Source organism: Pagrus pagrus (assembly GCF_965226575.1).
Source record: "Pagrus pagrus genome assembly, chromosome: 2".
Lineage (NCBI taxonomy): Eukaryota > Metazoa > Chordata > Actinopteri > Spariformes > Sparidae > Pagrus > Pagrus pagrus.
Window position 1 is genome coordinate 2,875,229 of NC_140186.1, and position 24,848 is coordinate 2,900,076.

General features: G+C 42.7%; 3 protein-coding genes across 4 annotated transcripts; 1 reads left to right on the top strand and 2 right to left on the bottom strand.

Annotated features, from left to right (window-relative positions):
- Positions 1-261: 261 nt before the first annotated feature.
- On the bottom strand, positions 262-3,440 carry LOC311265088 (uncharacterized protein). The gene is made up of 2 exons (XM_084366421.1): positions 3,273-3,440; positions 262-469 (listed from the first exon to the last, which is right to left on the bottom strand). The coding sequence occupies exons 1-2, from the start codon at positions 3,309-3,311 to the stop codon at positions 374-376; spliced, it is 135 nt and encodes a 44-aa protein (XP_084222547.1). The 5' UTR covers positions 3,312-3,440; the 3' UTR covers positions 262-373.
- Positions 1,377-12,749, top strand: lgsn (lengsin, lens protein with glutamine synthetase domain). 2 transcript variants are annotated; one of them, XM_084366387.1, is made up of 4 exons: positions 1,377-2,821; positions 7,340-8,199; positions 8,855-9,021; positions 10,869-12,749. In XM_084366387.1, the coding sequence occupies exons 2-4, from the start codon at positions 7,545-7,547 to the stop codon at positions 12,060-12,062; spliced, it is 2,016 nt and encodes a 671-aa protein (XP_084222513.1). In that variant the 5' UTR covers positions 1,377-2,821; positions 7,340-7,544; the 3' UTR covers positions 12,063-12,749. The 2 variants fall into 2 exon arrangements, with proteins under 2 accessions (XP_084222513.1, XP_084222514.1); XM_084366388.1 differs by having other exon boundaries at positions 7,503-8,199.
- Positions 12,750-13,293: 544 nt separating this feature from the next.
- On the bottom strand, positions 13,294-24,503 carry LOC311264358 (uncharacterized protein). The gene is made up of 4 exons (XM_084365172.1): positions 24,003-24,503; positions 19,873-20,037; positions 17,707-17,831; positions 13,294-16,763 (listed from the first exon to the last, which is right to left on the bottom strand). The coding sequence occupies exons 1-4, from the start codon at positions 24,438-24,440 to the stop codon at positions 14,732-14,734; spliced, it is 2,760 nt and encodes a 919-aa protein (XP_084221298.1). The 5' UTR covers positions 24,441-24,503; the 3' UTR covers positions 13,294-14,731.
- Positions 24,504-24,848: the final 345 nt, after the last annotated feature.

A 24,848-nucleotide genomic window follows, 5' to 3' on the forward strand; every position in this document is an offset into this window, starting at 1 on the left:
CCAACGAGCTTCTAGGAACAGAAATCCGCTGGTCTTCCTTCGAGGTTGGCGAGGCTAAACGAAAACGAAGGCTGCGACAGGCGAGTGGGCAAATTTTGGGAGTTAGCGGCCGAAAAAAAGGGCGGACAATCAGAGAAACAACTCAAAAACCCTCTCCTTTGGGATAAAACAAAAGAAAAGGAAGGAAAAAAAAACAAGGCTGGTTCCACCTTGATTCGGGCCAGGCGGAAGCCGACGAGGGCAGTGTGCAGCGGGTGGAGTTACCCCATCCAGGCCGAGTTGTCGCTGGTTCTGGGAGGCGTCCCGGTCCTGCCAACTTTCCGGGGTCCCTCCTGTGGCTCAAGTGCGTCGGATCGATGGCGAGTTTGGCTGTTCACTCGTCTGCATAGGCAGCGTGCTGAGCCTGGCAGTAGTCCCCACTGCCCTTCAGAAACTCCATAAATGTGTGACCCAGAACACCACAGAACTGCTGCAGGACACAGAGGGGGACGGGGAGGGAGAAGAAGACGCTTTGAAAAACAGATCTTAAAAAAGAGACGACACAGAGGGCTTCTGTTGAGACTCGGGGCCTGTCGAGATACACTTTGTTCTGGCACTGAAACATGACATAACATCCACTCGTGCTGCTTCTTGTTTCTGAGGATAAAAGACTGAATTATTTTAATGTTACACAAGGACAAGTTACACCAATTCTGATAGCATACTGATAGTGATTGGTGTAAGAAAAGTAGGTTTTTGTGGTCATTAACTACCAGAATGATCTGAATATACAAGCGAGGGCTGCAGCTAATGAGTATATGTCAGGAAATTAGCAAACAACGCTTCCCAAAGTCCACGATGACATTTTCAAACGTCTCATTTTATTCAAAAACACTACAGAGAAAAAGATAATCACTTGAATATCATAGGTGAGTGAGAAAACCAGAAATGATTTGCAGATCAGAACCTTGAACAAGTCAATTTTTCACAGTTTTGCTTTAAAACAGTGCATCAACATGACATATTCAGCTGGAGGCCCGTGGGCTGAACGAGTCCATTTAACAACCTCCTTCCAGCCTGTTGATCATTTTATTAGTAGGCTAATTAACCCATTCATTAGTTGTGCCTGTTGCCAGTCACAAAAATAGTTTCAACTAAGGCTGTTTAAGCAGAGGGAAAACCTAGTGCTAAGATTAACAAGGTGCATTGTTTTATTTCCTGTACAAATGTTTCTTTTTCAACAATGAAAACTAATAAACAAAGAGGAGAAACAGAATAAATCTGAGCTTTATAGGCTTCAGGCACTTCAAGTTGAAAAGGCCTGGCCTAAACAATAATCAATTATTATCATCGCAGATTAATTTTCTGTCAATCGACTAATGGGTACAGCTGTAATTTAACTGTTAATGTCTAAAAAGTCAGTTATCAACCAAAAACACTTTGGAGATTTGCATTTTTTAACTTAATGTCACATTAAACTGAACAGTTTGTTAATCCTGCTGTTTAAACTCTCATAACTTGTGATGGACGTTTGTCATTACTTTTAATTAACTGATAAAAAAGTAAGTTATATTCGACAATAAGCTCAAGCGATCGTTTAGCTGGAGCTCTGCCCGTGACATTAATGTTTTGTGAACAGTGAAAATGAATCGATCGGTTGACATTTCTGTATTGTCCCACAGTTGCATCACTCCAGTCACATGAATAACAACAGATATCGACCCTGATGCTCAAACTCCAGTAAACAACCGAAGACAAACTGATCATCTCGAGATCCTCTTTTTCAATCAATTACACAGCCACACAAACCAAACACGGATCAGACGACAAACTCAAACACGAGACGAGGTCCGAGACAAATCCAGCCCAACTCTGATTTCAAACAATCTTAATTACATTTATTTTTTACAATCACACTTGAAATTACATGATAGCACGAGTGTAAACCAAACATGTTTTACTTAAATGTGTTCACTTCCATCAAAATGAACCAAAAAAACACTGACAACCAGGAAAAATCTACAATCAGAATATATACGACAGTAAATTTAGCCTCTCTGAACTTGTCCACTAACGTTGACGTGTTATGAAAGGATCCACTCAGTGGCAGGTTGTGGGTTTGACTCCCATACTGAACAGGTAAAGATAAAAAGTGTGTTTTTTTTATAGTAGAAGGCTCCACATGAAGAAATAAAGGGGCACTGATGTAAAAGATGTACCTTGTTATATAAAGTCACACCGCAGCAGCATGTCATGTCTTACCTAATGGCTGCTGGTGTGCAATAGGAAGGATGTGTCATTTCTGACATCTAGGTCATATCTGTGCTCACCATGAGGCCTTCAGCTGGGCTTTAAACACACACACACACACACACACACACACGCACACACACTGTTATCATCACCATCACTACCAATCTTTTTACTGCCATTTACTCCCCTTAATGTTTCTGCCCTTTACACTCTTATAAGGGTGTTAACACCTGGAGGCTTCATCACAGCTAAAAGGTTTCTCTCCCCAGATTAAGCTGTTCAAGTATGCTTTGTTAATCCGGTATTTTCCGGCTGGAAGAGAGAAAAAAAAAAAAAAACAAGCATTTGGTAGAAAATGTGGAGCTGTGAACAAAATGGAGTGTTTAAATGTCTAAGATGGAGGAGATGTGAGCAGACGGGGCGAGGTGAGGGACGCTGGAGAGGCTGTTTGGGAGCAGATGATGGTGTTGGAGCTTCTCGCCACAGCGCTGTGAAGTGTCCTTTGTGTGAGGACACACTGGGCGCCATCATCTCCCGTTAGAGGCCTGCCGAGGAGCCGAGGTGGACCATCTTCACCGGCGGCTTTCAGGTGACCAGCACGACGCTGAGTTAACAGGCGCCGGGCGGGTCGTCCGTGTCGGACATCGTGAGGAAGATGTCACTTCCATTGTCTGGTTTTTTGTTTTGTTTCACCGCGTTAAAAACGCGTCGTTTTAACCGTTAGAAACTTCCAGTAACCAGCGAGGACCAGCCCCGCGCCGCGCATCCGCACAGCCGCCCCGCAACCACGACGGACACCGGCACAAAACGGCTTTAAAACACACACATTCAGCCTTTTTACGCCGCAGTTAAGTGAGATTAACCGATAACCGTCAGAGTCACGGAGGAACCACACCGGCTTCGTGCCCCAACAGGCCGTGATTTTCACTGAAGAGACGCGAAGGCCAGCTGGGGACGACAGCGTCCTGATTTCATACAACACAAGCCCAAGGAAATGAAAACGGACACAAAATGGCAGCCACAGAAAACACGTTACTTACTGGAATATGCTTACTCATTGAAGATTGTAGCTTAATCATACAGCCGGTTTCCAGAAAAAGGTAAAAAATGCAAAACGGTTCTCCACCATACAGTCCGGTGCTGTTTCTCCGAGCGGAGCCGAAGTCTCCTGGTCCGCTGCGACGACTCCGGCAGGCTGGACCGAGAGACGGAGGCCACTTCCGGTTACTGCTTTCAAAATAAGATAAAAGCCTCGATTTTACTGTTCCCCTCAAAAACCCAAGTGTAAATCTAAATGTTATTTGTAAAGGTTTTTTTAATGTCCTCTGCTCTGTTTAGATGCAGATTTAATATTGTGTAGTCGTGTATTGTTGAACGCTGCAACCACTCACACCTGGGCTCACCTAGCCCTAGCACGCCACATGAAGGCCGGTTGGGTCAAGGACCCACAGGTGGCCCTAATGACTCTGAAATTCTGCATTGTGGGGCCCATGAATAGATTTGAATCCAAAGATGGCACCTACTCGGTCAAAACGAGAATCCCTCAAAGTCTTCTAGCACGTGGGTTTACGTTGTGATGACGACACAGATTTTTAAAATCACTTCTTGGCTCAAGGAAAGTCGTACCACTACGAAACCTCCATGGATCAAAGTCAGAGACATTAAAAAGAGGATAAACATAAAATAGAAACAGTCACATTTGACCTTGTTTGCAGTTCAAGTTGTCTTGTCAACAGTTTACAGACTGTGATGCTCTCTGTGGAAAATGCTTTACTGGCCAATGGGGAATGATTTGCTGCAGTACTGCGAGTGGCCACTGGGCAGAATTGGGAGTAAGCTCAGCGGTGTCCTTGTATCCAGGTCAATAATACAGTCATGGGCCCACAGAGCAGGCTCACTCGAGAAAAACATATTTATTTACGCCAGTGTTGCACAAAACATGCCGCTGCACGACAGATAAAATACCTGCATCATTAATCATCAGACAAAAGACAAACTTAGACTGAACTTTGCACGATCCTGTCCAACCAGTTTCATCAGCATGTACCAAAAAAGCAAAAGGAGAAATGGAAAATATTTTTGTTTTTTGTTATTTTTACATGATTAAATCTGTCTTGTATTACTCCTAAATTCACAACAATCGCACTATGAAATATTCTATGCTATCAACCACTTTGTTGTTGCCGTGCTTTGTCCCCAAGACACACCTCTGAGCTCTATTTTGGAGAGAAACCCAGTGCGCTTCCTGTTTCCCCTGTATTGAATTGTCTCCAGCTTGATGCAGCTGTTTTAAAACCCCACCCTGAAAATGTGAGGTGCTCTGCCCAGACATCTCTCTGCCTGCATGCTGCCCAGGTCAGCTGCTGACTGCTGCCACATGTGGACACCAGACTTCATCCAGGAATCACAACGACTGAAACTAAACAACCAAAATGTTTCAGGAAACATTTCCCAGATCCCCCCGCGTCCGAACACATAAAATAATCTAAATTCTCAATTTTAGAGACAGAAGAATGAGAAAAGCTGCACACAAATATTGAAAACAAATAAATAAATAGATTATAATTAATTCTCCCATAGGGGTGCATGTATTCTGAGTTACGTGGCCTACATCTCTGTTCTGTTGATGTAATTTCATATCTTAATGTGTCTTAAAATTGCAAAATGTAATAAGAGTTGTCCACCTTTCTAATTCAGACTCAAAGTTAACGGGCCAGTATATCATTAGAGTAGCCTAACTGCTAACTGATGCTAACTTTAGCTGCTGTGAGCTAAGTTAGCTCAGTCAGCCATGCAGTTAGCAGGCCAGTCTTGGAGCTTGAAGCACTGGGGGAGTCGATATTGTTATATGGCGATATCGATTATAAAATCGATTATATGGTTATAATATCTGCATTACAGTAAATCGATGTCGTTTTCATAACTAACCAACTTGTTCTACTTGTTCTGATACTTGTATTTACCCACTTAGTCATTATATCCACATTACTGATGATTAGTTCTTCAAAAAAAAAATCTTATTTTGTTATTATTTCCTAAAAAGTGCCAAAAGTCAACCAGACTATAGTCTTGCAATATTGATATCGAGGTGTTGTGGTGTTGATATAGATGTATAGATTTGGATAAAATACTTCAAATATGATCACATTGATCCAATAAAATATCTAAAAATCCCAAATTATTATAAAGCATTAACATTATATTGCCCAAACATAATTAAACACAGCAAATAAAACCATTTACCTCCATTACGTATATAAATCGTGGCGGAGGCAGAAGTAGACTACCAGCTGCAGTTATCCTGACGCCTTTTAATAATAATTAAAAACCTCATGAGATCTTTTTTCCTTACAGTTTGTGTGAACTGAGCCTCTCTATCAGTTTAAAGTTTTGAAAACTGTAAGTCTAGCTTCTGATCACATGTAGGCTCATATCATTAACCAGCACATTAAAGCCGATGCTGTGAAGCTGTGAAGCTGATTGAATCCTGATTAAATTCTCTTGAACAAGTCATCAGTGCTGAAGTCAGAGCTGGAGACTCGGTCCAATGAGCAGCAGATATACAAGAGGCTCTTATTAATGGTTTATTATGATTATATAAAGCTTTAACAAATGATGTATTGATCATTAATAATAAGAAGTTAATTTTAAGAGATCAAATCTCTCTGACATACAGTGCTTTTCAAAATGAACATGTTCACTGGGCGAAATAAGAAAACTGGTAGAAATGCTAATATTGTTACCGATATCGCATCTTAAAGGTCTTTATCAACAAATACCAATTACGTGCTGATATTATCGTGAAACTGAAAGTTAATTTTTGACTTTTAAAACAGTAGTTTAGAGAAATAACCTCACAGCACAAGGTCCAGGTCCACGTCGGTCAGGCCTTATGACTGTATCACATGTTTGATTTGATTTGATCTGAGAAGATGTTATTTACAACCTTTTTTAAGTTAAAGTCTTCACTGGACCTCTGAAGTGGTTGCATGAGCTCGACCAGGCATCGAGGGTGTAAATAACATCTTTTTAAATCGGTTTGGGATTACAGGTTTCTGGAGACTTGGATTACACCAGACAAGGTTTTTTTTTTTTGGTACTTCATACAGAGTGTGAGCTAACGCTTTTAGCTGAGCAGCTACAGTGGAGATTTGTGCCTTTTAAAATCAATTTGGGATATCTGGAAGAGACTTGGATTACATCGGCCGAGCTGATCGGAGCAATTTTACGTTTTTTGGTTGTCTTTTACATTTTAAAACAAGTCTCCAGCTGTTTCAGTTGTTCAGCAGAACGCTGCAACTCTGTTTTACTGTGAAGCTCCAGAAATGTTTCGTGGACTACGAGACTTCACCTGACTTTACATCAGCATGTTGGGAGGAGATGATGACAGATTTTTCCAGAACAGCTACTAAATGGACCTTGAGGTGAGATTGTTTTGTTTTATTATAAGAAAGTGGTGCTTTTATACTTCTGTGTTAAAAACTGCACCGACTGAAGCCTGTAAGACGTGAAGTTAAGCAGAAAAACAAATCTTTTGTTTGAGCTGATTCATGTTCAGCTTCTTCGCTGATTGATTGACTGATTGATTGATTGGAAGGTGATTTCACTCAGGCAGCAGCTCTTTAATGCACAGACCATCACTAAGCGCAGCCATTGTCCGGTCCTCATAGCTGTGTGTTTTCATCTCTCTGGAATAAATACTTTTCCCCTCACATATCCTGCTCCTATATCATTCTGGAAGCACACACAGAGCTGCTGAGCGCTGCAGTTTCACTCTGCGATGACACAAAGGCAACACTGAATTGTCCTCGCGGGCAGCCAATGAGCTCGCGGCAGCACTGGTTCAGTGTCCACCAGCGGCCGTGCGGGTGCCAGTTTTCAGCTGGACTCCCGCGGGTGTCGGGGGGCAAAAAGAATTTTCTAATCCGTCACCATTGTACCAATTGTCTATAAAAATTAATGTGCGAGTGAAGCTCTGCCTTCACATGAGGGCTATTAAATTCCAAATCACAGTTCATGAAAGAGTGCAAACAAAGAAATGAATGACTCTGAAGATTTCAAGGTAACAACTCCACATCTAACTTTTTTCATTTGCATTTTGTTTCAGCACAAAAGTGTGAATGGATGCAGCAGCTCTGGCTTCAGATATGTCCTTTTCATTTTGGTTGTCTTGACTAGACTGGGATCTTGGTTCTTTGCACTCTTGAGCAGCTCTTTTCATACAAACTTCTCTTACGTTACCTGTGATAGACCCATTGTGTGTTTTCCAGGATGGTCAGAGTAGAAGCAAAGACCAAATTGATGGCACAGGGATGAGCCTGGGCAACAGGAAGGGAGTGAGGGTGACTGGGAAGTATGCGCCTCCGGTGGACTGGAGCAGCAGAGGACGAGGTCCATCCATCGTCCACCCTCCCACCAGCATCCCTTTACCTCCAGACAGCCCGACTGTGATCTCCATCGGCCCTCTGCCCCACAGGCCCCCGGAACGAGTTGATGATCCCAGGATGGATGAACCTGCCGTTGGGGAGGACTGGACCAGAGAGGTGTCTTCACAAACCCGGATGACCTCCGGTGAGATGGGCGTCCCCCGGCAGACCATGGAGGAGCTGAAGACCATCCTGAGGGACAGTCCTCTGCTCAGCATCAGAGGAAAAGATGTCGGGAAGCCAGGGAGTCCTTATACGTACCTCCACGGAAGCAGCAGCAGCGGCGGCGGCGGTGGTGGAAGGCCCGACAGACGGCAGGACGATGGAAACCCCAACAGGGCGTTCAGCACCTTCAAACCCCACGCTGACGCTTCCAGAAGGGGGCCCAGCTCCAGAGATAGTTCATCTATTCAGCTGCCTTCCAGCATGGATTCATCCAGCTCATTCAGGTCTGATGCCAACACAAATAGGCAGCCTGGAGTCAGGGCACACACATATGCAAGCAGTGGCTACTCGGGAGAGACTGGAGCTTCTCATTCAGGTCGGTGAAGTTTTGGTTAAAAGACAAGTTTATACCTGATAAAGATGAAGAAATATCTTCTTTAACAAAGTCAAAAATTGAGCAAAGTGAGATTAGATAGCGTCAGCTGATGGCTCAGAGCTCCATGTCTTGATTTAAAATCTTTGTTTTGTCTCGTTGTAGTTCCTGTTTTTGGATCCAATGATCGATTTATATGGAAATGGAGAAATTACTATTTGTCTCTGACTTAGTCTTTTATTTTCTATGACCTGAGTTAGTAGAATTAACCTGGTATTTTTACCATGAATATAATCATTTGTTCTACGTGTAATAATGATGTATTGGCTATTCTGAGGTTGTTTTTAATTGCTGAGCGAGAGGTTTCACAGAGTTAAAGTCAGCTGGTCAGTGCTCTCTGGTGGACAAACTCTGTACTGGTGACACTGTTTCTAAATTAGCTCAAATGTAGCCTAGCATTTCTGTCCTGAAATTAAATGTTTACTATCTGTCGGCGCACAAAAGGAACTGGTTTTAGTGGTTTTGACACCACTGGACCTTTTGAGTTTTAGTGGGTTTATCTATTCTTTTTTCAGAAATGGGATCCTTATAATTTGAAATCAAACTCTCCGATGGTTGTCCAATGTTTTCTGCAGATATTTCAAACTCTTTTCCACAGATAACGAAAACGACACGGTCGAGAACTTTGGGAACGTGAGGTTCTTTTCAGCCATGGAGCAGATCAAGCAGCAGATCGCCAGAGAAAACATCAACTTCGTTCGCTTCGAAGCCACCGACCTCCACGGGGTGTCCCGGTCCAAGACAGTGCCCGTCCGCTTCTTCCATGTAATCACCACACCTCACCTTAGCGAGCCGACGCTATGTCCGACTTTACAAACACACCAACCGACACGTCTCGCTAATTAACACGTTGCATCTCTTTAGTTTCATCTGTAGCTACACAAACAAAACAGAGCTGTAACAAGACTTAAGCAATGCTAACATCTCAGTGAGATTGTGCTCAGACACAGCAGTGCTTTGAGCTAAATGCTAACATTAGAATGCTAACAAGCAATGCTAACACTGATGCCAAGCAGGTGTGTCACTTCCTGACGTCTGCCATCTTGGACAGCTAGGTACGACAACACGACTCGGACAAACCACAAACAGAACTGCAGTAAAAGCGGATATTTGTTAATTTAATTTAATTATAATTACACTTGCTAACAGGCTAATGAATATTTTGGACGTTGGTGTGTGGTTACTTGTCGTAGCAAAGCATATTTTTCGACGTATTATTATATATATTGCTGTTTTTATGGACTGTTTGGATAAATTATAATTTTATGCTTTGTTGAGCCTCTTTGACTTGAACTGAATGTTTTTTTAAAATCTTTATTATTTAACTTTCAAGTGTTTTATTAATTGTTTATATAAATATATAATCTAATTCAATAATTACATTGAAAAACAAATATTTTTCTACAGCGCATACATGTGCATAAAACAAACAGAACAAGAAAAGGATAAAAAAAAATAAAAATAAATATAATGTAGTACAAGAAATGAAAATAGAAACACAAGCTGTGATATGAAGTGTGTACGAATGAGATTAAAAAAATGAGAATATACTAAATACCTTATTTATCTTTGTTAGACAGAGTTTTCCAAAGTATTTGAGAGGTCTCAAAATATTTATTGTTCGTTATTATCGTAGAAAATAAGCAAACTTAATAATAATCATAAAATAACACTGCAGTTCTGTTTGTCTCAGTCATGTTGCCATACCTAGCTGTCCAAGATGGCCGATGTATGTCTGTATGCGCCACTCAGATCAGGTAATAACATATATGTGTATTTGTACTGTTTTTACCATCTCAACTGAGCATGTTAGCTCGTGACATTTGCTAATTACCACTTAACACAAAATACAACATGTTAGATTTAAAGGTCTTAAAAAAAGGAGACAAAAATTCTGATGGAGCTGCTAGATAGCATCACATCAGCAGTTTTAAAGGAACAATATTACATGGATTGACTTAAAATTAGATACATGATTCGTGTCCCAAGATGGATTAATGGAAGTGATTTAAAGTGAAAATTCACCCCAAAATCAACTTATTTCCCCCTGAACTGTGGTACTATTTATCCATCTGAAATCAGCCATAGAGATGACAGTGCAGGATTTAAACAATGATGGCATCCTCTTCTGCTGAGCTGTACCTTTAGCTAGTTTAGTTAGCTTAATTAGCTAGCCTCTGATCCATAAGTAGATGCGCGCTTACTTCTGAAACTGCTCACACAAAGGTCTGTGGATTATCCTGAGTAACCGGGCCATGATTTCTGGATAAATAGTGGCCTACAGGTGAGACGAAATATATGTACTTGGATTTGGGGGTGATCTGGCCCTTTAAGTCGTTATTGTTTGGTAGAGACACGAATGTGTGCATCAAATTTTAGGAAAAATCTTTCTAATAGTTGTTCAATTAAAACTGCATGTCGTGGCGCTACAGGAAAAGTTAGGGATCACCAAAGTCGGTCAGATTCATCCTCTGATGACCATGAATATCTGTAGAAAATATCATGGCACTGATATCGATTTTCTCACCCGACTCTCAAAAAGACAATTTGAGAGTGCACTGTCTTTCCTAAAATGTTGAACTAATGCTTCAGTGTAAACGTTGTATCAACAGGAGAAAGCGGTCTATGGGATACCGATGCCGAGAAGCTACTTGGAGCTGACCCTGAGCCCAAAGAGTAACGAGGTGGACAATGCCAGCACTGCCAACTTCAGCAGTGATGTCCTTCTGATCCCTGACCTTTCCACCTTCAGGGTCTTACCCTGGGCCGAGCAGACAGCCCGGGTCATCTGCGACCCCTGCACAGTGACAGGAAGCCCCCTTCGCACGTCGCCTCGCCTCATTGCCAAGCAGCTGCTTAACCAGCTCCAAACCATGGGATTCTCCTTGTACTCATCCTTCACCTACGAGTGCTGCGTCCTCGGAGCGCCGGACCGGATCGGACCAAAGACACTCATGTTCCCGGCCACCACCCTGCTCAGTAACCACGACCTGCCTTTCTTCCAGCAGCTGGTGGACAGTATGTACTGCATGGGCGCAGACATAGACAGCATCTCCTCTGCAAGTGGCCCAGGCCAGATGGAGATCAACCTGAGGCCAGAGTTTGGGATTGCAGCTGCAGATACCGCCTTCACCTTCCGCACCGGCATCAAGGAGATGGCTCGTAAACACAGCTACATCGCTAGCTTCTTCACCGATGACGGCCTGTACAATGCTGGGGTGCTCTCTCACAGTTTGTGGGATGCTAACGGCCGTCGTAGCCTCTTCCACAGCGGGGAGAAGGCAGGCGAGCTCTCTGAGATCGGCAGGAAATGGCTGGCCGGACTCCTCACCCACTCTGCTGCCCTGAGCTGCCTGATGTCGCCCGGCCTCGGCTGCCGGAGCCACATCGCCAAGACAATCAAAGACCCCAAACGAATGCTGTGTGCCACCTGTGGATGCAATGATAACAGTAGCTCCTTTAATATCAAGTGTCACGGCGGGAGGGAGACACACATCGACAACAAGCTGGGCTCAGCCATGGCCAACCCTTACATTGTGCTGGCTGCTACTGCGGCCGCAGGACTGGACGGCATCAGACGAAACCTCAACATCGACGGCAGTCTGAACAAAGCCCCCAGTCAGCAGAAGGAGTTCGCCATTCCCGTGAAGCTCGACAGCGCCCTCGAGGCCCTGGGGGACGATCACATCATCCGCAGCGCCCTCGGAGAGCCGTTTGTTCAGTATTTCATCGCCATGAAAAAGTTTGAGATTGAGACCCAAGAACTGGATGACGAGAGGAACAAGTGCCTGGAGTATTTCATCTAGAAGTCCTCTTGTTTTTATAATATGAGAAACATATATCCTCCTGCCACACAAATAAAAGCATGAAAAACAACTTGAGTAGAAAAGCTTTTTATTTTATATATTATGTTGATACCTTTTATTATTGTTATTATTATACAGAATGTAGATATTTTTCTGAGTTATTTCAAAATAAAGGTACAAGTACACCCTCAATGTTCAGAGCAGTGTTGTGCAATTTTGTTGTTGTGTGGACATTTTTTATTACTTCCGAGAACAATACTGATGCAGCTGTTTGTCTGAAAAGAAGTTTATAATACATCATCAACCACTGTAATTTAAAAAAAAGGAAGCAGTATTGACCTGCAGCCTGGGTAAGTGTGCCACAGATGCTCAAATAGGCCGGTAAGAAAATTATCTCTCCATCTTCAAACTTGACAGTATTTATATTTTATATTTAGTGTTGTAAGTGCCATAGGCAAGAACAGGCCACCTGCAAAATTCATACTCAAAACAAATAGAAAGCAAATCACCAGAGTAACTGCTAACTGCGGCTAATTGTAGCTGCAGTTAGCTATGTAGCTCAGTTAGCAATACAGGTAGTGGTTAGTTCAGAGCACCAGGGAAATGTTTGTGTTTACATGGCTAGCAAGGGAGCTTTGGACCAGCATGGGCTGAGACTAGCTGGTTAGCATGCTAACTTTGGTAGATATCTCTGCAACCCAGTATATAGCCTAGATGTTATATCGTGAAAAACTGTTATTTCTTACATTTTGCATGTTTTCAATTAAAATTCTTACAAATGGCACCTTTAAGTTAATTAAATCACCTTTGTTGGCTGCATTTTATTAACTGGATTTACCGTTTGTTTTTGTAGACAGTGTTTATTTTGATAATCACTTCGCTAGCAAGGTTAGCCAGTCAGCTAGCCTAGCTGACTACTAAGGCAGATTGTAAAGGGTCATTGCAACCTAACGTTAGCTATGTTAACATTTATGCTACACTAAGTTTCTGCTAACAGTTAAAACACATTATTAAAATAATCCAAAACACTAAATACAAAAACGAAAAAGTAAATACTATTTACAATATGTACACACAACACTCTCGCTTTAAACCTTGTTAGCTTTGTACACAGTATTTACTGTTATGGATATAGTGTTTTTAGCAAATTTGATCATTGTGATAATCACCTCAGTAGCAAGGTTAGCCAGTCAGGTTGGCGCTTTACTAAACACTTTCGTAAGACATCGATAAGTAAAATTTTTTGCAGCTCTCACATGTTGAGTGCAAAAAGCCATAGTGGCCTAATGTTAGCTAAAATCTGACTAATGGTGGTGCTACACTGAGTGGGTAACTTAGCTAACCTTGCTAACCTTGCTAACAGTTATCTAAAACGCTGAGGTGATTAACAAAATCATCAATAACACTAAATTAAAAAAAGGACCAGTATTATTACCAATATGTATAAAGCTAACTGCAAAAAGTGAAGTAACTACCTTTATTTAGTTTCAGTTATTTGAGAGTTTGTATCAGAAACAAAGTCTTCAGGTCCAGTTGAGCCTGAAAGTCAACAGTATTATGAAGTGGAGAAACTTCAATCTTTCACATGGTAAAATAATTCTTTTGATCGGTTAATGAAACTTTTGAAATGATTGTATTCCAGATATTCGGCTCCATGTAAACATAATTAATTTAGTTGTACTGTTTGTTTTGTCTAATTCAGATTTCTCTGCTTTAAACATGAATATCTTCAATAACCATGAGGACAGCTGAGAAACACAACACAGGGAAAACAAACAACTTCAAGTATCAGAAGAATTATATTTTACAAACAAGGCAAAAACAAAAGTACATTAAAGGATAAGGCTGGTGTTATTACAGTATATTTTTTGTGCTATTTCAAACACATTCCATGAAAAGACCCAAACCAACAATGTATTAGTTCATTTCTAAGTAGTGTCTGAACATTGGTTCCTTTTGAAGATGTAAATTGTTAAAAAACAGTCATACGTTCATTTGAAAAAGGCTCAGTATTTGCCAGCTGGTCACAGTAGTTTTAAGGAAATGTACTCAAACGTAGGGAAATCGTGGATTTGTCAGGGACTATTTTCAACAGTGGATTAATCCACTTTTGGGGCAGTGCGACGGTGTGTATGAAATTGAGTCAAAATAAACTGAGCATGCGGCTCATTTGCGTGTTTTTAAATAGTTCCTGGACAACAATGGAGCTCTGTGTCACAGAGGAAGATCAGGCTTTGGATACACAAATGACACTTGTGCTTGTGGGATCAAGTCATGCCTAGTTTTGGTCTTTTCATGGGATTTGTTATGAATAAAGAAAAATATGAAATCTCTCCAGTTATCCTTTAACTAAACTCTCAAAAAGAACACATTCAATATAAACAGATGTATTTTTTAAGATTTTTACAATAAACTTTTTCTCTCGTCTTACATCGACTTCACTGGTAAACAACTTGACATACTGGTATTTTCACATCAACCCTGCTTCCCTGTAACATCCACTTCATCCATGCGGATCATAATTCATTACATGTTGCGTTTTGGCATCAGCTGTCACAATCTTCCCTGATAAGACTGTCGAACCCATCAAAGGAAAGATGTAGCACCCTCCAGTGGTGAACTTTGCCGTCGTTCCTGAACATGGCGGCCGACTTGTCTTCCTGCAACCTCTACTTGTTCTTGCCTATAAGACCGCCTACTCGCTGCATGAATCTTCCCAGTTTGTTTTCAGTGCCACTTTGCGTCTGATACGCTGGATATCCAGACTGAGGCCTGTTCAGTGGAGAGCCTCTGTCTTTGGGATTGATATCATTGTTCATCAAATATTCAAATCGACTGTAGGCTTTATGTCTTTGGTTGGCAGTCGCTCCCTCGTCGTCCAGAGTGCTCCCCGATCCTCGGTCCTGCTCCGCTGCGAGGTTCGTCTTTCTTTTACTTGAACGCTGAATAGATAATCTCGGGAATGCAGATTTTGTCTTCTCTGTCTCAGATGGACCATCGACAGAGTTCTGTGACCTGGGGATGTTCGGCGAATGACCTTTCTTTGTCGTTTGGTCCGCCACAGACGCCTGTGAATGGTCTGTTTTGACTGGTTGGTTTGATGCTGAGGGAGTCTTTGACCTCAACGAAGGCTTTCTTTGGAGCGGCTTCTCCTCTTTTGTGAGCAGTGAATAGACTTTCATTCTCAAGGAATTTTTCCTTTGAAGGGTCGGTTCCTCGGCCTGCGTTTGCCCTTTGTCCATGTGACTAGTCTTAGGCTCCGCTGCATGGTGAGAAGTGTTTGGGACAGTTTGTGCCTCATTCGGTATTGGTTTCTGTACTTTTGGAGCTGCTGAGTCTGAGGTGTTGGCCACCTTACCTACAGAGCCATGGTTTCTCTTGGCTTGCCCCTGATGCTCTGCAGGTAAGTTCAGTTTCACAGAGTTCTCCTTTGGGACAGCTCGCTCGTCCTTGCGAATCTCCTCGTTTCCCTCTTTGAATGCAGCGGAGTCTGAACTGTTGACACGCGAGCTTGAACCCTCTTTCTCTTCAGGGATTTCGGTCAAAGACTCCATCGCTCTTGCGTGCTGGTTACTGAGACCACTGGGCTGCAGATGAGAGAGCTTGAGCGATGGATCCTTTAGTTTCATATCTAAGTCACTCGCCGAGGTTGTTCTGGAAAGAGGCTCGTGCCAGTCGTACGTCAGCGCCGTCCTTCGATCTGAAACCGTTTTGACATCGTAGTGAGAGGTGGAACGATGCCCATCAGTGAGACCTTCTTCCATGTTTGGTTCACTGTCTATGCGGTTGGCCGGATCCTGGTTGCTTCCGTTTGGCTCTAATTCTGCCACGCTCATGTCCAGACCTCTTCGTAACGAGACAAATTTAGGTCTTTCTTGCAGATACCCAGACCTCAAGGACTCTTGGCTCTGCCTGAGGTTGGTGAAATCCTGCAGACTGAGTCTCTTTTGCCTCATTTCTTCCATCCTGGACTTAATGTGCCTAGACCTGCTGTGAATCTGCTGTGACTGATACTCGTTTAATCCGGTGTGACTACTGTATGGAGATGACAATGGGGATAACGCGTCGCATGATGCATCTAGAGGCATGTTGCTGTCGTTCATGTATGTGTCCATCTTCCACCTGTGCAGTGATGTTTCAGAGTTGAAGGGAATCAGATTCTGATCCGCTCCATAGCGAGTCTGGTGCCTAAGATGCTGCTGAGACCTGTTTGACAGCAGCATGTCGTTCACACCCCTCAGGTTCGGTCCAGTCCTCTCTGGAAGAAGAGGGACTCCAAGGTCTTTGGTTCCCATCCTCAGCCGAGTCAGGGAGTTTAACTTCTGCAGTTCTCCGCCGTAACTGTGTCCCCGCACCAGATTCCCGATGTCAGGATAGTGATATTGATGCAGTCTCTCCTGCACGCTGAGGCCCCTGGTCAACACGGCCTCATTGTTATACTTTTCTTCCTGAGCACTTCTCATGGCTTGCATCCCGACGGATCTCATGTGAATCTGATGGAGGGATAGCTGGCTGGAGTTTGGGCTCTGTATGGTCACAGGTTCTCTCAGGTACTGGACAGGTGGCCTCTCCGTGGACTGCACTGGAGGAACTGTGGAGCGAGCGTACAGTCTTCGAAACTCCTCGTCGTAAGAGCAAACCAGCTGACCTGTGATCACCAGGATCATGCTGAGGTTGATCTTCTCATACGACCACGTGAAGCTGAAAAAGAAAATAGCGTCGTGACTCATCAGAGATCCAACAGGGATGATGATGAATAGATTTCCTTTACTAACTGGGAACTGATACCAATCCAAACTAAACTGTGAGCGCAGAAAAAACCCCAGAAATCATGAACACTGTGCAACTTTTTGGTCAGATGACTTTAAAATGAGCACAAGGCCACATTCAACCTGGTATTAACATGTGTCTGGATACATGATCTGGTTAATGGATAAGCGTTCATGTATGCTTGATTCTTCCCTCTCACAACAGATGCCTCAGCTGTTTTGTTTTTTTCTCATTTCTCACATTTCTGCACCTCAAACTTTCCCCATCAATCCTTGTCACCTGACTCCCACATCCACCTGCTCACCTGTGTCTCATTAAACAGTCACCCTGTCAGTACATACACCAGCCCCCTTTTTCTCCAGTCAGTTGCCAGATTGTCAATGTTCCTTTGTCCCTCTGCTTTCCAGTCACCTGATCCTGAACTTGAACCCAAACCTGAACCTGCTTCCCTGCCCCATTCCTGTTGTCTTGACCATTTAAATTTGGACTTGGACCTGTCTGCATTTCAGTCCTCTTCCTTGCTACCTTGTACACATACTTGCCAATCCTGCTGATTTTCCCAGGAGACTAACATGTTTCATTAACTTTCCATTTACACGGATCAGTTCAAGCCTCTAGATGTGGTCTGGCTGATTTGATTACATTTTATTACAAGCTTTTTTCCAGATAGGACATTCAGATACAGATCACATTTTAAAGTCAGGTGTAAACGGGGTCAAAGTGACCAACAGTGTGTTGAATTTCTTGTTTCATCTCAGTTTTCTCAATTTTAGTTTAAAAAATCCAGAGCAAAACATTAGGTCAATTCATGGCCCCTAATTTGATTTAATCATTGAGTAATACATCTGAATGGATAAAGGTAGGACGGACTCACCTGTACGTTCCGTACAACACCGTCCGGCAGTCCACCAGGAGGAATTTTTGCTCCAGATCTCCGTGAAACTTCACCCCGGACTGACACTTGTACTGCTGACCCTGAACCGCCCGAACACGGATGTTCTGATGGAGAGAAAAACAAAAAGAGTCACCGGGTTAGAGCGACCTCAGCCAGGGAAATAATTTAATTCAACTGAAAACTTGTTTGTACGTGTGCCTTTTCAAATCAGTTAATGTATTTATACTTAAACCTGCTGATTTTAGGCCACCTGGGGGCTGAAACAAGTTGTGAACACAACGCTGACATATCGTCACCTTTTTTGTTGACATATACTTTAGCTGATGAACCCTTTTAGTAATTTTTCTAGTTTGAACTTTCCATCCTTAATAATAACATATAACACAGTTTGTTTTTATGTTCAAGCAACATTTCCAGTTTAAATGAGATGTAATTTACTTCACTGGATTTTATTTCATACAGAAGTTTTTTAATTCAATTCTAAACAAAGTGGGAATTAAAAGTTGTGCAGTAGTTTTTCCACTTTCATTAAGTACACCCACCCTTTGTGATACAACAAGATCAAACCTGTGCACCAGTTTCTCTGAGGCTGGTATTTTGATGTTGCTACTGGCTAAGCAATTTGCACAGAGATCACAAGGCTCGACTGTGTTTCTCTCTGACGTCTCATTGTTTGGACTGGTGATGCCGTTCGACAGGAAAATCCAGCCACGCCAACAGATCATACGGCTGCTGCAGTCGTCTCATATGATAATAGCAGGTAGAAACACAGCATGGGAATGCTGGTAAATGACAACGTTTTCACGAGGGTGTGGAGCAAATGTCAGACTTAATCCACTAAATGCTCCTGCCAATAGAAGAAAGGTCATGCCACAGGCAAAACTTCCTCTGGCAGCAAACATCGGTGGAATATAAATCGACAAACATGCAGCTGAGGGACGGGGAAGATCGGTAGTTTTATTTCTTCCAAAATGTCAGAAAAATGTTCACATCAGATCATATTTAACAAGTTATTGTGTTGAACGTTGTCTACTTGTGTGTTTGTGGCACAATATGTCTTTCTTTGAACAGTGGCTGTCTGTCTTTCTGTGAATGCTGTTGACCAGAATAAAAGTGATCATTTTCAAACCCTCAGCAGCAATTTGTACATTTATTTAGTCCCCTTAAACTTTTCACGTTGAGCACAAGATCCTCATCACATACATGATACGATGTGACACGATGCAATACGATTTGATACCATACTATACGATAACGCTAAGATATGAAATGATACGATATGATACGATATGATACGATACGATACGATAAGATATGATACAATAAGATATGAAATGATACGATACAATTTGATACGATATGAAACAACAAGGCTGTTAGTGTCTCACTTTCAGGTGCTATGGATTGGTAAATAGGTAAATTGGTTATAGGTCAGGCTTTGCAGAACATTGGTGATAATGTCCTGTGGTGTCGTGCATCACAATGAGTAATGTGACACGTGCATTGCTCAGCATAAACGTCTGTATACATTGATTATGTGCGTCACATGATTGATTGTGTAACGTTTTGTTTACTTCAGTAACACGGGAACCTTCCCTGCACCTGCAGGCTGTTACAGTATAGTGATAATTACCCAAAACAGCCCAAACTTGGTTGGTGCACACTGAGCCTCCTTATTAAATGACATCAATCATTACTGACATTTTTTGTCCCCCCTAATGTTCAACCCAAGTCGGCGCCACCTTCCCGTGTTTGTTTGGTTTTATGACTGTAGACACTGACATTTCTGGCTTTTCAGGCCCACGACCCGCCCACTCACTGGAGTTGCAAAATGCGTCCATCATCAACCGACCTGAGCACATTTTTGCCGGGTATTTTTCAGATTTGCAAGATAAACATTTTCCTGACACAGACACATCATGTCTGCTGTGCATGTAAATGAGAAAAATCTTGTCGGTTGACTTTCCATCGACATGGGGGGAGGAGATGATGACTCAATTTTCATAATCATCATAATTTCATCCCCAGAACTGTGTGCTCTGTACATGTTCGTCTGCAGTGCAAACACATTATCACCATGTTCTCAAAGCCCCAAAATCCTAAAGTAATAATTATTCTCTAAAAGACCATGAAGGTGTTTCTCACCTTGAGGTCTTGGATGTTGATGCCCACCCTGTGCGACATGGCGAGGAAGCTACCGTAGTGGGACTCGTCCAGGAGGATGTAGACTGCCACTCCCCTCAACGTGGCCGTGATGAGCTCTTTGAAAATATCGACGTCAGTGAAGACATCCATCGCTATGGCAATAACCTGGAGACACAGTAAACATTCAGAAATCCTTAAAATACAGGAAGACACGATATTTATTCAGACTGTTTGAGGAGTCAAATGACATGTTACTGCTGTAGATGTTTAATGTTGAGCTCATTTAACTAGTTTATATACTGGTGGGTGGTTTCATGTTCAGCAATGCATCAGATCATTATAGCCCATATATTACCCACAATGCAATTTAGCCACTGAGCGACATCACTGGAGGCAATTTATCAGATTACACGCTTCCTCTGGAGCCACTGAAGACTTTAAAATACTTCTTCCACTTATGCAGTAGTACACAACAAGACCTGTAAACACACTTTAATGTGGGAAATTGGTGGAGTTGCCCTTTAAGGACTGCACTTCAGTCCTAAATCACAATTTAAGACATTTCGAGACACATTTGTGCACACATTGAGCGATGCATATCGAGCAGCTAGACCGCGTGTGCTTTTCATCAATCACTTTCAGATCGAGGATATCTGTGGAATGACACACACACACACACACACACACACACACACACACACACACACACACACACACACACACACACACACACGCCCTGCTGTAATTTATGAATTATCAGGTTCACACCTGAACATCGAGAACATTCAGGCTGAGACACGTTGGCTGGCTGACATCGTGTGTCTGAAAGTGAAACGTGACCTTCATGCTAACCTTTTCCATTAAGAACTCACAGTCGGCAAATTAACTTCTTGGCCTGAAGCAGAGAAAACAGTGTGTGTGTGTGTGTGTGTGTGTGTGTGTATGTAGTGATATATGTCCTTTATGTTGTATACTTCATGCTGTAGCAAGATCTTTTGGCATTAACTCAAGGACATGGAATAACGATGAAAAATTCCCCTCAGGTGCTCAGTTTTTCCCTGAAGTCAGTGCGCTGCTAGCTTTAAAGGAGCAGTTCACCCAAAAAATTCAGGATCTCCTCCTCTTCATGTTGATGGAAAGGTGAAGTTTCGTAGTCCACAAAACATTTCCAGAGCTTCACAGCACCCACTTCAGACGGCTAACACTTTGGTTTAGCAGCTCCAGTGAAGATTTTTGCTTTAAAAAGGGCGTAAATAACATCTTTTCAAATAACTTTGGGATCTTGGAGCTTCTTCAGACTTGGATGTCACTGGACGAGCTGTATGGAGCCATTTTTTTGTGTGTGTGTGTGTTTTTTTACGTTTTAAATCAAGTCTCCAGCTGCTTCAGTTTTTAGGAGAATGATGCAACTCTGTTTTGCTGTGAAGCTCCAGAAATGTTTTGTGGACTACGAACAAACTACCTGACTTTCCATCGACTTGGAGGGAGGAGATGATGACTGGATTTACATTTTTGAGTTAACTGTTCCTTTAATGTCAGGAGCCGCTAGATAAATGTCATTGTATGATTGCATTGTTGCAGCTGGGTGATGTGGAGCTCATTTTGAACTCTTCTGACTGATTGTTTTCTCCAATTTATCAACTGATTATGTTGTTGTCACAATGAGCCAGAGCCCAAAGTGACACCATCATAATGTTTGTTTCATCCAACAGTCCGAACTGCAACATTATTACAAATACAAGGAAATACTTCAAAGGAAAAGTAACACGTCTTCATATTTAAGAAGCAGGAACCAGGAAACGTCATGAATGTCCTTAAAGACTGAACCCGACCTGTTCAGTCTTTAAGGAATGAGGACGTGTTGGTTGTGACTGATGTAATTAAGTGTCATTTTATCAATTAACCAAACCTTCATCATTGATCGTGGGACACTTAATGACATTTAATGACAACAGTAAGGGCAGGAGAACTATTTGAATTCTTTTTATATTGGTAATTGTTATATTATGTCTGTTGCTAGCGAATCACAGGCTGTTCTTTGTGTTGTCTTGGTTCAATATCGTCACTCGGTTTGTTTTTACAGACTTGACAGTTAAAAACCAACAACAGAACCGTCAGCATCTCGTTTAGCAAAGCGATTAAGGTTTTATACCAATGAATGAGCAGCTGCAGGACGCAGCAGGTCTGACCTGCAGGAGAGCGGGAGGCTTCGTTCTAACACGTGTCCGCTCATGAGCTGAGGACTGAGTCAGATGAAGTGTATCCACTCAGATTTTAGGATTTGTTTCTGCATGTTTCATTTGAATGGAGGAGTCACTCCCATCAAATGAAAGGTCCAGTTTGTAAGAAGGTTGAGTTTTGAGTCTCAACCTTGTCAGATACTGACGCTTTGAGACGGTGGCCACCCCGACCCACAGAACTTTCTCAGAACAATTACCAGATCGCAGGATCTCTTCAGATCTTATAAATGTCAGATCGTCAAAAACCATATAAACTCCTCCCAGGCAGCTAAAACCCTAAATCATAACTGCGAGCGAGTGTCGCCAGCGTCACTTGTGTAAATGACACCTTATCATGACAGGAAGTTACAGCCCTGGAGACAGCGGCGTCTCCAGCCCCTGAGGGTGACCTCAGACAGCCGGCCACCCTTTAGGCCTAAAGGCGATGAATTCATGATATTCAAACGACAGAAACTCTTCTGTCCTCAGTTCTCAGCTCCCAGTCCTCTAGTCTGAGAGAGCTGGACCTGAGTAACAACGAGCTGCAGGATTCAGGAGTGAAGCAGCTGTCTGTTGGACCTGGAGACCCTCACGTCAGGATTCAGCTTCTATTCCAACCCTAAATGTTACTGGATATACAAGTAAAAGTCTATTTAAAAGATATACCCAACATGTGTTGGATATAACAGTGTAGATTACACTATCTGGTGGTGTGGTGTAGTGAAACTTCACTAACGGCAGCAGACTGAAGAGGGATTAAAACAGTTTTTTGTGTGACTTTTAAAACAATGAAGGTCAGAGTTTTCGTTTTATAGTTTGACATAAAACATAATGAGTTGTGTGTTGAGCTGTCGCCACTAATGTACAGCCTAGTCGAGGCCCACAGTGTGCTGTGTATGCAGAGAAATATGTAGAGTGTGTGTTTTCCTCTGTGCAAAGCAACGCCTTTCATTGTGTGTTTGTGCTGCTATTGTCCCCGGACTCCATTTGTAAACATGTGTGCAGCAAAGTCAGGAAGATGAATCTCTGCACATTCATCCACCTGATGGATCAGACGTCAGAGGAGTCAGAGGTGCAATCGATCAGATGTCAATGTCAAAGACAGTGTATGTTATTTCTGCCACTAGGGGTCTCTTAATCAAAACAAAACACAAGATGTAAGTAACGTGGGATCATGGGAGTTGTTGTCTTCATTATTAATCGCCTTCAACATCACAAGAATGAACCTGTCAATAAGTTACTATCAAGACGAAAACAAAGACGTATGAAGACAGAGGGAGACGTGTTAGTGTCTCGTATCTGCAGAGAGTTTCTTATTTTCTCTCTTTGTTGCTGCTCGGGACGCTTTACCAACCCAACATGTGGCTATTTGACGTCCTGGGAATGAGACTCAACAATCAACTATCTTTGTGGTGCGTTCAGGAACAGCTGGGACAAATCCTACTGACTCTACCTTTAACTTTAATAGTCTTTGAATTCTATTAATATGACGTGAGCTTCAGTTAGCTTCGACCACAAATGTCCTTCAGAGGGAGACTTTTTACTCTGATACTCTGAGTACATGTCAGAGCCTGTACTCTATTACTTTTACTGGAGTAAAGAAGCTGAGTCAGTACTTCTACTTTTACCAGAGTCTGTTTTTACACGAGTATCTGAACTTCTACTGCAGGAAACAACGTGTGGACTGTTGCCTCCTCTGGTTTGTACACAGCTCAACAAACATTTTTTAGAAATTTCAGTGCTGAAATGTCGCATATTGAATCTTTAATCTTTAAACTATTTGGAAAACTGATTGGTTTTAGTTTCTTAAATATGAACATTTTCTTTAGTCCTCTGGGTTTTTGAACTTTGTCGTGTGCAACTAACTGATTAATTGTGTAACCACTGTACTCGACAGTGTTTGCTCCTCACCTGCCTCGCCTCCTGTATCTGTTTGCGAACCACCTCTTTGATGCTCGGTGTGTTTGGTCTGGGCGGCTGGTACAGCAGGCTGATGCTCGTGTCCATGCTCTCCAACGACACCTCGGGCCAGCCCAGCTCCAGGTCTGGCACCTCCTCGTCCGACTCGATCGGGAAGTACGTGGAAGGACTGACCCCGTCCTTGTCCTGTTTCCCCTCGGACTCTTCCTCCAGTACAGGCAACTCTGCATTTTCCAAAATGAACAGGATCTCCTCCTCTGACAGAAGGTGGCTGATCTGCTCTGCTCGGAGGAACTCCTCGTAGGCCTCTTTGCCCCCGCAGAGCAGGGCGTAGATGGCCAGACGGTAGGACTCCTTATAATGTGGCTGGATGTAAACCGGAGTGTCGTCTTCTTTCAGTGAAGACAGCTGGGACAGGTCGGACTCCATGGGTGCCCTCTGAGTCTCTATTCACAACAGGCCTTGTGGTTAACCTTCAGTGTGACAAGTGGTGTGACTGGTAACCATGCTGTTCCCTATAATGAAGCAACAGACACTGCAGAGTTCATTGAGAGCGACAGCTCAGTTCAAAGTGACAAAAACCTGTCTGTCAAGTGTGATTCACCACAGGATAAACAATACAAGGCATGTGCAGCCTTCCTGAACAAACACACAGGTAACTGAAAAACTTACTTCATGACTGGATACAGAAAACCCCGGTTTGTTCCTGAGTCCTGAACCTTGAAGAAAAGCAGCTTAAAAAGTTAAACTGCAGTCGGTCGCGGCGTCTGTGCTCTCTGCAGCATGAAGCAGCAGCTCTAAGGTGTGGGTTTGAACTGTCTGTGCAGACTGAATAGC